The sequence below is a fragment of the Cuculus canorus genome, chromosome 16, assembly GCF_017976375.1.
Source record: "Cuculus canorus isolate bCucCan1 chromosome 16, bCucCan1.pri, whole genome shotgun sequence".
Taxonomy (NCBI): domain Eukaryota; kingdom Metazoa; phylum Chordata; class Aves; order Cuculiformes; family Cuculidae; genus Cuculus; species Cuculus canorus.
The window spans coordinates 9,599,558-9,613,794 of record NC_071416.1 but is presented as its reverse complement, the minus strand read 5'-3'; the positions used below and the strand labels follow the sequence as shown (position 1 = coordinate 9,613,794).

General features: G+C 48.5%; 1 protein-coding gene across 5 annotated transcripts in view; it reads right to left on the bottom strand.

Moving 5' to 3' along the window:
- Positions 1-14,237, bottom strand: part of MYT1 (myelin transcription factor 1) — a 69,578-nt gene that overhangs the window by 31,204 nt on the left and 24,137 nt on the right. For all 5 annotated transcript variants that reach the window (XM_054081581.1, XM_054081585.1, XM_054081583.1 and 2 more), the window contains exons 2-4: positions 13,871-13,971; positions 5,882-5,936; positions 3,622-3,652 (exon numbers count right to left, since the gene is read on the bottom strand). In XM_054081581.1, coding sequence (XP_053937556.1) covers positions 3,622-3,652; positions 5,882-5,936; positions 13,871-13,971 — 187 coding nt within the window. The remainder of the gene's footprint in view (positions 1-3,621; positions 3,653-5,881; positions 5,937-13,870; positions 13,972-14,237) is intronic.

The following is a 14,237-nucleotide window of genomic DNA, read 5'->3' as shown; positions in this document are numbered from 1 at the left end:
CAGCAATAGGACTTGGAGAAATTATTTTTAATTAGAAGCGTGTAAACTCTGGTCACTTTGTGCACAAGGAACAAAATTACTATAAACAGGAAGATATTTTCCCTCAAACAGTTCAGCTTGTCCCTTTGAATTCCAAGCAAGCAGGGCAGGAGAGCAGCCTTGCAGTTTGCTAAAAATTAATGAAATGACTCACCCCATTTAATTAGATGAACGGTTCATTATAGTTTTATGAGTATGTTTAATTAAAGATTTGCATGTGTAAGAGCAAGCTTTTAAAAAGCAGACAACTACTGCTCTCTGCCTCCCCACGGCCACTCTTCAGCTTGCTTTATTGATGGTGCAGGAGGAAAACATGGGCTTTACATTCATCTGATGGTTTGTCTGCAACTTGGGGTTCCTTGCAGTAAGAAGTGGGTGGCTTGTGGGAGAAAAAGCAGTTTGGGAATGGATCGAGGACACAGAGAGAGAGCATTTAGCAAGAAGAGAGACAGAGTGCACATAGGATGGTGATCGCCAGGCCAAAAGTCCTCAGCAGCACCGTGGGGCCTCACTTTTTGGGGAACAGATGAGATTTAGTTGACCAGCTCATAGAATAATGGAATGGTTTGGGTTACAAGGGACCTTAAAAATTATCTAGTTCCAACCTCCCCATCATGAGCAGGGACACCTCCCATTGGACCAGGTTGCTCAAAGCCCCATCCAACCTGGCCTTGAACACCTCCAGGGATGGGGCAGCCACCACTTCTCTGGGCAACCTGGGCCAGGGCATCCCAACCCTCATTGTGAAGAATTTCTTCCTAATATCTAATCTAAATCTTCCCCCTTCCAATTTAAAGCCTTTCACCCAAATCCCTGCATTCGTTCCTGCGGCTTTGCAGACGATGATGAGTTAAAGACCCGCAGGGAGCTCTGGGCAGTGCTAGCAGCCACTGGTGCCTTTGCCATGGGCTGCAGGATTCAATCTGCTTGCTGCATCCCTCGGCAGGGGCCGTGCACCTCCCCTGCAGGGGTAATTAGTCCCAGCTCCAGGAGCTACAAGGGCTCCAGATAAGAAGCATTAAAGCAAACATTTTCTGGCAAAAAACAGATTATGGCATTGATTAGAGGATGCCCAAGTGACTCGCCTGATGTCTGAGGAATTCTGGAGTTGTGTAGGATTAATAACCTCATTTAGCACCGCATCACCCTCAGCCCGGGAAGTTGGAAGTGCTAATGAAATCTCTTGATGACACTGCAAGAGGAGAAGGTATTGCCAGCCCAGAGGGGATCTGGACAGCCTGTTTTTCTTGGACTAAAATACACAGTACAACATTAAATAGTACCAAGTGCCAAGTCAGGCTTTATAGACTCAGAATTTCTGCTCTCAGCAGGAAGATCAGCCCTTGCAGAAAACTAAGGGCGAGGAAGATCTGACTGTGCTAATGGATACAGCGACTCTGGGTGCACCGGTGGGTTATTAATGGCTCAGCTCCCCAGAACACCCTGCGCTAGTCAGATCACAGTGTTCAAAGAATATAATTCGACCCAAAACTGGGACAGGAAAGGACTACTCAGCTGTCAGGGGAGTAGGAATCCTTCCTTTAGGGAGACTGGCTTGTTTTAACTTAGCAAAGCCAATGCTAAAAGGACAAATGACAGCACATCCCCTAAGGGATACAGCTTCCCAGATGAGATAGATGTGTGGCCGTGGGCGTAAGCTGCATCTCCTGGCCCCTCCAAGAACAAGATATTCGAAAAATAGGAGGCTTACAAAAAATACTCCCAACAAAAGTCCCTCCTTCCTGCTGTCCCCTTTGCTTGTGGCCCAATTTCAAGCTGAGACACTGAGCATCCTCCAGCCCCCTTGGTTGGGGGATGGCTCACAGCATTTTCGGTGTGCCAACACATCCCAAGCCCCACCGTGCCGGGGGTCTCACCTGGCAGCAAGGCATCCCCTGTCGAGCAAAACGCTTGATGTCATATATTAACCTCATCCCACTAACCTGTAACTGGAAGAGGGAGATCCCCGCCTTCGCTGCTCCCTCTGCCGATGATCTGAAAGTCTATTTAATTTTAATTGCCCTCAGTCATGACTGAGGCCGCTATGTCCTGAGCAGCCCCAGACACTTTAAGTAACTGCATGCCAAAAGACAGAGCAGTGTTTCTGCTACCAGTGACTTGCCTGAAAAAAGGCCTTATTCAATGGGAAACAAGAGCAGCTCTGATGAAGATGTTCCAGGCTTTTGTAAGCTTTCCTGCATCAATTAAAGCTGATATCCTCTCTCCCCCCCCCCATTTCTGATGTGATGAAATGAATCCTGCAGTAAAAAGCAAGCAGGAAAGAGCCAAGTGGTTCAGCATTGAGGTTTTCCAAAGCAGGTGGCGATTTGGGATGCCTCTGGCTTCGGTGCATCGATTTAATCCCTTTAAAAAGCACCAGCGCAGAGGTGATGCTTGGCATGCTCTGGGTCCCCACTCTCTTCTGGGGAGGTTTCGTGTATTTTGGCAGGAGTCCCAAAAAGGGGAAAGGATCTTCGAAGTCCATTAAAGCTGCTCTGCATCCCTGCATGAGCCACCACTCCGACCTGCTCTCCCCCTCTCCGGCATGTGCTCTCTCTTCATATGCTCTACAAAAGGGCCTCTTATTGTTATGCAGACGATGCCCTGCTTCCAATTAGTCGATTAATCGTCCAGTTAATCAGGCAATTAGGTGACAGCTGCAGAGATGGCTTTGTGGAGCACTCTGTCCTGCCCCTTATACATGTCACCTGCTCCAATTACCACCTCCACTCAAGTGTTCAGCAATAAAAGTTGGAGAAGTGACATGCCCGCTGCTCACTCCACCCGTTTCTCCAGAGAAATAGGAGAGCGGAGGAGCAGAAATGCTCTGAAATTGGGTTGCTTAAGGTCCAATTACTCTTTGACACACACGGCTTTCTAAGAGAGGCTGTTAAGGAGAGGCAGCCCCTGCTATTAGCGCTTGTCCAGGTTAAAGACTCCTACCCCTTGCGTAAGCCCTTGTGCAAGGTTTAAAGGAAGCTTAGAGGTGGAGGAGGCTGTTATTTATAATGAGAAGCTCTGTAGGGCTGTAGAGGCTTGCTCCAGCTCCTTTGGCTTCTGCTGTTCGCATGCCACCGCTGCTAAATGAGTGACAACACGACCTCCGTGACTTAACAGCGGACTTGGGGCCAAAGAAGCAGCTGGCACAAGAAGCAACGTGACACAACACTGTTTCGGGGCCACAAGACAATGTAAAATACATGGTTAGTGGGATGTTGCCCCTAATGATGCTGCCACACAAAAGGTGGGCATTGGGTTTTGCTGGGGTTTAGATCTGGGATGGGACAGAGGGTGGCTGGAGGGTCTTCAGTCCAATAGGACCCATTCAGAGCTTCTGTTTCCATCCCTTTAACTCCCACGGTTCCTCTGATGTGTGTTGTCAAATGTTGCCCTGGGGACTCGGACACAATGAGGTGTCCACCGATGTAAGCCCCCAACAAGAACTCCACTCCCTTAATCCCACAGGTCTGCTGCTCTCACCGAGGTTCCCGAGCCTGTAAGGAGCTGTGGGGCTTTGCCCAAGCCAGTCCCAGCACGGGGTGTCCCCTCCCTCCCACCGCAGAGGAGGAGAAGGGTCCTTACCTCACCTCCTGGCCGATGAGCTCCGTGGGCACTGGGCGAAGGGGCAGGGCGCAGCAATGGAAACAAACACAAGGTCAGAAACACAACAGGGGTGTCCAGCCCCCCCGTGACATCTCCCTTCTCTGGGGGACCCACTCCTGCCTGCTGCTGGGTTTCTATTGCCTCCTTGGGCATCCTGTTTGGGAAAGAAAGGGCAAATCTCCTCTGACATCATTTACTGCCCACCAACCTGTAGTAAATCATAATTGTGCCTTGTCAGTCCTCGTGCCTGTGCTTAGTTTCAAACACGTCAGTGCACGCTTGCAGCTACCTCTCTCTCTCTCTAAATACATCACGACTTTCAAGTCAGTGGAGCTATACTGATATACACACATATGACTCGAATACTTTAAGCAAAAACTGAGTTTTCTCATGCATTCTCCTCTATGTACATAGAATGGTTTGGGTTGGAAGGGACCTCAAAGCCCATCCACTGCTGTTTTGCGGCAATGGCCATATTTACCCTCTACCTATCAACAGGCACAGGTACCTTTTTTTCTTCTCCCCTTGTCCGCATCAAACTGATGTGGGAACCCCTGCCTACACTCGGACACATGGTAGGGGATGTGCTGCTTGGCTTTTAGGGTAAACAATAGATTGTAGAGGTTTTAGGGATTATTCCTCACTTGTGAATAAGAGGACATCCCACTGCCTTCAGAACAACACTGCATGTCTGCTAAAACCTTACATCCATCCAGGAATCCAAATAATCAGGAGGAAAAAAAGAACCCATAACACAAGTCTAAAGTTGCCCAGGCTAAAAACCATAACATGTTTGCACAATTTGTTTGAGCTAATTGGGTTTCCTGGGATCCAGCTCCCCATGGGATGACTCACAAGCTTCAACAAACTGGAAGCAGTGGCAAGTCCCAGGGTGTATGCAATAAATTACCTTTTCACATCAAGAAACCCCGAGTCGAGTGTGGGGAAGGCAGGGTGCGAGAAAATAAATAGAATCAGGGCACTCTCATTAGCAACCTGAGCGAGCACATTTATGTACGTGCAAAGCAACGAAAACCAAATATCTGAGCTCGATTCAGCACAATTGGCAGCATCCAGGTTTTGCTTTGTTTTTAAAAAGATGCTGAGAAGAGCAAAGAGGGTCAGGACAAAGGAAGGTGGTCCAGCACAGCTGTGTGGGTGAAGCTGCAGGCTTTGCAACCGCCACACTATTTCAATCAGCCCCGTTCATCCCTTGCTTCCAGGCACCTTTGCAATTCATCATATCTGCAGCCATAAAAAGGAACCAAAATGCAGAGGACGGATTGTAACCATCACACATGGGCACAGGACCACCCGAGGTGATGCCCTCTATCACAACACCTCGACTTCTCCCAGAGAGAAAGCACCCAAAGGGAGACCAATAGCAAAAAATAAATAACAATCGAGCTTTGCATTAACAACTCATTTGTCCTCACGTCCCTGCCAGGGGACAGCCCTATTTGCTTCTCCAGCATGCACTACTTCTGCCAGCCGCTCTCAGATGTGCAGCTTCAAAGCCAGAGTGCGCATGATGAAAGCCCCGGGAGCTGAACTGAAGCTCCAGCGATTGTGATCCCTCTAAAGCAAGGCACGCAAAGGGGATTTTTTTTTCTTCCCCCTGGGTTTAGGGAATGAGGGTTAAATATTATGAAGAGCTGCAAACGTTTATGGTTGGGAGTTTGCTAGGTTTGTAGACAAATTTCAGTGGGGTTGGAGGCAGGGGGAGCAATAAGTGTAACCTGGAACCATGGAATAGTTTGGATTGGAAGGGACTATGAGGGCCATCTGGTCCAAACCCCCTGCCATGGGCAAGGACATCCCCCACTGGATACAGTTCCTCCAAGCCCCATCCAACCTGGCCTTGAACACCTCCAGGGATGGGGCAGCCACCACTTCTCTGGGCAACCTGGGCCAGGGCCTTCCCATCAACACAGGAAAACATTGCTTCCCAGTATCCAGTCTAAACCTCTCCTCTAAACCTCATTTAAAGCCATCATCTCTTCTCCTATTGCTACAGGCCCTGCTAAAAAGTTTTTCCCCATCTTTCTTATAGCCCCCTTTAAGTACTGAAGGCCACAATAATGTCTCCTTGGAGTCTTCTCCAACCTGAACAACCCCCAACTCTCTTAACTTAAAGAGTAAAGCCCGGGTCTGAAAAATCAAAGCCTATTTGGAATAAACAAAGTGCAGGGAGCTCAAATTGCTACGTCCCCGTGCTGTGGGATAACCAGCTGCTCACCTCTGATAGACTTCGATCGCGTGCGTGCTCTCTTATCGTCATTTTCTAAACTCATCTGGAATGAAAAGAAAAGATAATTGTTGAAAGATAAGGAGAAAATTATTGTTAAAGGACAGACTCGCACATGGTTTTTCCTCTGTGTAAATGCCTGGGTGGCAGGGAAAGCTTTCCCATGGTCTTGAGACAGAGGTTTCTTGCCTTGTTGTTCAACCCACAGTGCCCAAATCTAACAATCTTAAATGAATTTCCACGTGTTGGGACACAACAAGGATTCTCTGTTGTTTGGGTTCTGCAAAGGGACAAACACCCAGATGTGATGGCCTGTGATGGAAAACTGCTGCATCTGAGATATCACTCGCTAAAAGCAGAACCCATTTCTCTGGATTTATACTCCAGGAGTGCTGTGAGCACCTGGGTGAGTCGCCAGCACGTTTTGTTTTGCAGAAGTCTACAAATATGCAGCCAAACCGATCTCACACCCAGAAAGGGCAACTTTTCATGTAGTGCCCTAAAGAGCAACCTATCCTCTCTGCTTAAATTTGACACAAAGAAGATTACATGTAAATAACTCCTGCAATGTGGACATCAAACAGGATGGTCCATGGGGAATAAGTCCATGAATAAGTAACATCTGGGACTTCAAAGTGCTTGATATTAATTAAACATCACAACATGCCACAAGGTACGGAAGGCTGAAGTGCAACCACCTCTGGGGTGGTGCCCAGTGTCGGGGGAAGGTTTGAAATCAGGCTGTGCCCAGAGGTGGAAGCAGCGAAACCAAGGGAGCTCCATGGTGAGGTAAGAACACGTCCAGAATGATAGAAATGGGATTTCATGAAACTTGTCAATGAAGCCACCAAAATGGTCAAAGAGCCAGTGTAACATCTCACCCTCAACTTGGATGTTTTCTCTGCAGGAAGGTGCATTTAGCAGCAAATGCCGATGGAGGGCAGAGGACTGAGCAGGGAGATGGACCGTAGCCCAGTAGGTTGGGGACAAGATAATGTGAGGTTTATTACAGTCTGGGACATTTCTTCCTGGGATAACAGGAAGGAGAGAATATGGAATGTAGAGGGAAGGACCATTTCCAAGTGGGATTTGACATACTAAACACATATCCTCTCTGACACACAGTCTTTGGAACGTCCTGAACGAGGCCCAGCTGGAGGTGGTTCCATCCAGCTCCTGTGTCATCCCTAAACGAGGAGACTCCACAGCCAACCCTCTCACACCCCCGACACAGAGCGGGGACACACAAGTGGCTGCTCCCCCTGGCTGAGGACCAGGATGTGGAACACTTGTAGGGAAAATGCACTCATGGTATGTGCCACTGCATCCCCACTTGTGCCTCGAAACCCTTTCTTGACAGCTGCTTCTTGCAGGCCCCAGCAGAAGCAAAGGAGGTTCCTCACCCTTGAAGGATGCACTGCTGGGTTTGGACCTCTCTCATCTCCACTGAGATTTGGTTGGACTCGATGACCCAGTGGGTCCCTTCCAACCTAATGATTCTATGAGATTTGCAGGTGGTGAGGTGGGAGGGCAGCTGTTGGACAGGAAGGTGGAGGGTATGGAAGTATCCAGGCAATGGGACACCACAGCTGAAAGCACCTCAAAGGGGAAGGATGAAATTTCCTCTAGTGCCTTTCTCCCTTCCACTGCCGCCCTCCAGAAATGCAGCATTAATGCACAATGATTTATGTGATTTGTTAGATAGGGAGATTGGAGAGGAGAAAAAACAAGGGGAAAAAAAGAATAAAATCAAGACCTGGAGCAATTTATGCATCCTGTCAGCATTCAGCTCGTGGCACCGTGGTGTTGTGCTCCACGTTTATTACAATCTTGCCAATAACACAGCAGACAATTACTATAATTTCTATTTTTAAAGCCCCGGTTCCCTGCGGACCAATGGCTCCCGTTTAAAGTGTGGAGAGGAGCAGGTGTCAAAGGGACTTCATTACATTTATGAGCCTTTCAACGCCGGCGTGTGCCGAGTGAGCTAGCCGATGCCGCCGCCGCACGCTGACAATACCGCTAATACGTTTGATTGCTGGGAGCCTGCCTCCAACCAGAATGCATTTCAGAGAGGGCTTTTTCTTTCTGTTTTTGACAGTTTTCCCAGGGAATTGGCACATGTTGGACGGGTGCCTTGGCAATATGGGTTTCCTGTAGATTAAATTATTCAAAGCAGCAGAGGAGGGCAGACTCTGGGAAACATAACGGGTACTGCCTGCAATGTGCCAGCATCAGCGAATGAAAGAGGAAAGATTTGGACCCCACAGGGGAAAAGCAGAGCAAAAATTCCGTTTTCTTAACCCTGCCCTCTAAGGACGAGCTGCGCGCCTGTTAATGGGGGAGAATCCAATTTCATGTCACATCTGTTTTAAAAAAATTAGGTGCCAGGTCTGAGCTAACACTCAGGCTCCTCACTACACCACAGCACCTCACAAAGCAGTTCCTCCCCTTGCCTTCAACACCTCTTTCAAACCAGGATCAAATATCCTCTGAAGACAGGATCATACTCTGTCACTACATGGGAGGGGGGACAGGAGTCACCTATGGCAAGGATGGTTCCACCCTTGCTAAGGATTGAAGGGTGGAAAAGCCAAATAGGCTGCCTTGCCTGGCATACTGCACACAGCAGCCTTCTTAAAAGCAAACATCCCCCCAAAACCTCATTACTTGGTTAGAGAACTTGGCACAGCCCCACCACCGTGTACTTAAAATGTGTAGCATACAGCACCAGCGGGGATGGGGTGGGTTCTGCACTCTCAGACTCTGTTTTCTATTACCAGGCTCCTTTTCTCAGCTTAAATCAACAGCACCAGTGCCCTCAAATATCTTAGTTTCCCACCAAAGTGCAGAAACACCAGGAAAAAGATCCATTTCTGAGCTCAGCCCCCTGCTCCTCCCAGGCAACTTCAATTCACTGACGTGGCCATTACTGCGCTTCTGGAGCCTCTGTGGTTATCGGGCTCGGATGCATGAAGGTTACATGAAACCACTGTCCTTTATTGTTTGCCTTCTCAGCAAGAAGCCCTCTAGACAGATCGTTTTAACGCAAAATTTCAGGTCACACAGTGCATGTTTGCAGTCTTGGAGACTGATGGGGTATTTTCATTTGCTCTCTTCTCTTGCCTGCATAATCACCAGGCTGAGAAGCTGTCTGGATTTCACTCTTATTATTTTAACTCTGAATGGAAGACAAAGCAATCTGAAAGGAAACCTGCAAATAAATAATTGCTGCCAGATGCCAGCCTCGGAGCATGTTAGTCCAGCTAGAAAAGACAGAGGTTTATACTGCTCCTCTTTACCTTATCACTGGATTATTACTCAAATTAAACCAAAATAAGCACCTAGCAGCTTTCCCAATCCAACACCGCGGGGTGATGCACCGGAAAGGACCCCATGCTGGATCTCACTTCAGGATTCAGCACAATGCTCTGCCACTGACAGAGTAACCTTGAGAACATCACTTCATCCCTGGGTGCCTCCTTTTTACCTCTTCTCCCTAAAGGTGCCATTCCTTACCGTGCTTGCCCTGGGCTGAGGAGCTTCCCAACGTGACCATACCACAGGCTATACTGACGATGTCCTGATGCTGCAAATCTAAATCAATGAGGTTTGGACAGATAAACCTGAAAGACAGTTTAACCCGAGAACGATGTGACTTTTAACACAGCCTACTCGTACAGTAACCATCTCACTCTGCTGCCAAGACTACAGCGAGACAGCACAGAAACACCAGCCCAGATCTGAAGTTTGAATTCATGGAGTACCCACAGGGTTGATACTTTTGTCTTCTTTCTTATCTTAATACACATTTATTTTCCAATTCAAGACCGAGGTACTAGCATAAAACCGCTAGATCCTCCCATGCACTGATGCCCAGGTGTGCTGGGGCTTCGACAGCTCTGTGCAAATATGCCATTAAGGACCATGCTGAAATTCCCCACGGTCAGCGATAATACTTTATACGTATTGAAGAGCACCACGGCTCAGAGAAAATAAACACGCTGAAAAAGCCTTCAGCTGGACAAAGAGAGGTGAGGATTCAGCGGGAGTATTTGTTTTCCTCTGAAAGCAGCAGAGCTTCCATCAGTGCTTATTTGTGGATATCGCAAAATGCCATTTGCAAGAAGCTGTGTCTGAGCTTTAGAGAGACAGACGGACAGAGCCTCTATTTATAGTTAAATAAATCAAACCCTAAAATTTGCCTAGCAGCAGGTAAAGCAGAAGGAAAATACCAGAAGAAATCACATTTTGCCTACAGAAGTACTGAGCAGTGGTTTTCTACTTGGTCTGCCCCCTCTTCCAGGCCCCAAAAGCCTCTTCTTCAGCTCCTCAAGAAAGAAAGCAGCACCAAGTGCCCTGGCAAGCTAGAACCCCACTAAACCTCACTCTACCCTGGCCACGCACAGAGGACAGTCCAGCCCCCACAACCCCAATCCAGGGCTGGGTTCAAAGCCAGGATGAGAGAATGGAAGGGAGAAGGATGCTGTGTGGGAAGCCTCCAGCATTACCAACCTTGTCCCAGCAAACCCTTTCAAGTTTTCACCAGAGAAGATTAATTTGCTGCTTTAGTTACATGGTTTGCTGATGCTTTCCTACCCAGGGATTGCTTTATCAGTGCAAGCCAGCGAGGGGACAAACCCCAGGACCCAACTGGATGCAGGCTATGGGGCAAATCACAGCCAAGCAGCAAAACCACCCCTCAGCACCCACTGAGGATGGGTTTGAATGGCCTGTCCTGCTTTCTCCTCCCTTTGCCTTCTTGTTTGGTTTTTTTTAACAGTTTTTCCCCCCACCTGCTGAGGAATCCTCCCGTGGCTGCTGCCAGCTGAACGCAGGTGGGCAAACCCAGCTCTGAGTCTCTAAATCTCTCCCCACTGCCAAATGCCACAGCATCATCAGTCAGGAAAGGAAGAGGCCCTCATCCTGCTGGACCTTCTCTAGCTGCTGATATTTAAACAAATGAGGAAGAAATAACCCTTGATGGAGAGTCTCCCCCTCTTTTATGAAAGGCTCAATAGTAGCTCCCAGCTGCTATTTTATAACCACACTCTGAGGTTAGGGTGGGTGTTTTTTTCCCTTCTTCCTTTAGGGTCTTTCTCTGCCACTTGATTTAAATCCTGCTGACATTCCACCTATTGTAAGTCCCATCCTCGCTGAATAAACCACCGTCTGTGTTTTGCTCTCCGACTGCTTCCAGGAAAGGACACCCTGTGTGGTGTTCTCAGGCTTGGACTCGGTGGGGGAGGATTTTGCCTTGACATCTTTAGATGCAAACCCACAGCTCGTACCCATCTCGAATTAAAAATTACAGCTGTGTCACAAACCTCCTCCTGAAGCTGTGCTGTCAGCTTTCATTTGCAGAAAGGGGACCAATCCCCACCCCAACCCCCCCCCCCCAACACTGCGAATGAAACGCTTACCGAGCGCTAATGCTCTGTAGTGATAGCAGAGGCACCTCCACAAAAGTGAAGCGGACCAGAAAAGATGCTCCCGAGCATCACATCTGACACAGGCGCAGCTGTATCGTGTGCCTCCGCAGCACTGACATCCGAGTATTTCGCTGGGGTGATTTCATATGCGGTAGTTTAAGTTGACATATACTTTCCTCTTAACCATTTGAAAGTGCTCCTACGTGCAATCCAAACAACGTTTCACCCGCAGAGACCTAAGTGGCTCCGTACGTGCAAGCAGCTCTTACGCCAGAAGAGGATGGGGAGGGAAGGGAGGAGGGAAATATATCACAGTTCAACCTCATTGTTTTCAAGCTTGGTAATAAGCTGCCTTTTTCATAAGATTATCCTCGAGTGGCGCAATGCACGGGGATTGCTGAAGCGAGCTACGTGCGCATCTCCAAAGAGGACTCCAGCAGCTGGTGTTCGTGGCAGGGGTGGGCTCTGGTGGCCCCACCAGCATCAGCCCTACCTGTCCTAAAAGCAGCCAGCCTTCAGATCAGTAGCCTGCTTGCTATTTGGCACTATCCCCTGCTTGCTGACCACGGCACAGGAGAATAGAGAAGATCAGAGAGAGAAAGATTAATTTCTCCCTCAACCCCCATGGTCCAGGACGAGCTCAAGCAGGAGCATCCATGCGGACAGTCTCAGCTGGCTCCATGCAGAGAGCACCTCTCCCCAGCGCTCTTCAGAGATCTCATTTCAGACCTGTCATGGGAAATTTTATCCTGCGCCTGGGCTTCTTTAGAGGCAAAAATAAATAAGTAAACGTGCCGCACATCCCATTGTCCTTCACCGCTGCACATCCTGTGGATTACGAGCTGTAACTGGCATGAAAAACTACATTTAAATACAATGTGTATTTATAAGCACACACACAAGTGTGCACACAGGGTGCGGATCCAAAGGTTAAGGAGAGACTGAGACCTCTCTCTGTGCTGTGAGAGGAGGGTCGCACACACACATACAATATCCAGGCCTAAACTGTCTTGAATTCTACTTGACTTTTAGGAAAATAAATATGTTACTGCATTGATATGTAAAGAAATATTTGCCTAAATGGATTTAAAGTGACGTGTGGGGAAAACAGCTCATAGAGACGTGGTGATAGCTTTATCAAAGTCAGCCGCCTTCACCCCCTTCCTATTCAAGTTCAATTTGGCCTTTATAGCAAATAAACCAGAATTCATCTATTGCTCACTCAGCACCTCAGGGTGAAAGGCTTGGTCTTGCAGCCAGAGATGTGCAGGATCAGGCCCTTGTGTACCCTTGATGCTGGGTTCCTTTGTGGACCTGGCTTTGCAGGACCAGCTTTACCACCTCCAGGCACCTCTCTCAAAAGCTGGAGCTCCCCAACTCCCGGTCTCATTTCAGATGCTCCCTCCTCTCCTACCTCCTCCTCTGGTCCCCAGAGCACTCCCTGGGTTAAAACACAGAGAAGCAGAGCCGAGGGTTGCCAGAAACAGTTAATATTAGCAACGAGCTTGGCAGAGGCAGAGCACTAGATGAGCACCAGGTACTGGGAATATTACCTTTTGTAATCATTGCTTTATTAACATACAACAATCTTATTAAATCTAATCTAAGTGCTTATTTGGCAGGTTCAATAGAAAAGCCTTAATTGAGCTCACTTTAAATATAGCAACAACTGCTTACTCGGCTTTCTAAGAAGGTGTGAGCTTTCCTGGCGACACCTGCTCACAGCTGACAGCTTGTTAGAAAAGAAGGATGGCTTTTAAGGGTGGATTTTTGCTGGTTTGGGGTTTTCCCAAGGATCAGTTTATTTGGGGATACAGGAAGAGTCGGTAACATCAGTCACTCAAGGAAGGCTTCCTCCTCTGCCCAGGTGGGTCCATCCGCCCCTTTGAGATGGTTCCTCATTACCAAGAGGCCAAAATGAGAGAGGAAGTGCCATTTGCGTAATGAGCAGCCCAGTTCTATGCTTAATTAAAGCTTCCTAATCTGCTGGCAGTGAATCTGCCAGGAGGTTTGACAGCCTTGGCTGGACCTCTTTCATCAGCCACAGCTGCAGCAGTAAATGAGCGGCTCTGTTGAGCCCCCAAGGAGCTGCCTGGGGTCCCGGTGAGGATGAATGCCTCACTTGTCTCCACCAAAGGCACCACGGCTTCACCTGGCGTATGAGGGGCTTCTTCCGACCAGCCGTCGCCTTGGAGAAAGGGCCCATTTTAACAGGCCTGGGACTGACCTAAATAGCCAGATCTGAGCCATCCTTGAAGGATGAGACTGGAGAGGAAAGGAAGAATTTAACTATCTGGATCCAAAGCCAAATCTTGACAGCTGAAATCCTTCTCTGCCTGGATTCACCATGCAGGAGGTTCAGCTGCAACGAGGAGACAGAGACTTCCAAATCCTGTGCATTGCTTTGAGTACCGGAAAAGCTCCATCTCCCCAGGACCATAAAGGCTGGAGCAGCCCTTAGCCCTTGTTCTGTGACCAATGCGTGAGGCAAGGGGTCACTATACCGAAAAAGCACACGGTCAAGGAGGACCAAGGGCTTTCTGCTCACCTTGATGTGTGTTCCGTGCAGGCTGGTGGCTCCCTCACAGCTGCTGATCTTCTCTCCGCAGGTCCACCTCTGATTCAGCAGCTCACCCCGAAACTCATTTTCTGGGGAGAGGAAGAGGAAGATGAGGTCAGGATGCACAGTCAGCCTAACACTCCATCAGCAGCATCAAACAGGGGCAATAATAGAATATTGATTCCCTGCCTGCTTTCTTGAGTGGCCATTCAAGCCTTGCCTGAGGATCTCTATGCCCTAAAAGCAGGACCTCATGGTGCCACTCCAAGGCCAAGAACCGCAGTTGGGAAGCATTTACTGTTGGGGTAAATGAAGGCTTGGAGACCTAACGGGCCTGCACGAGCAGCCCATGTGC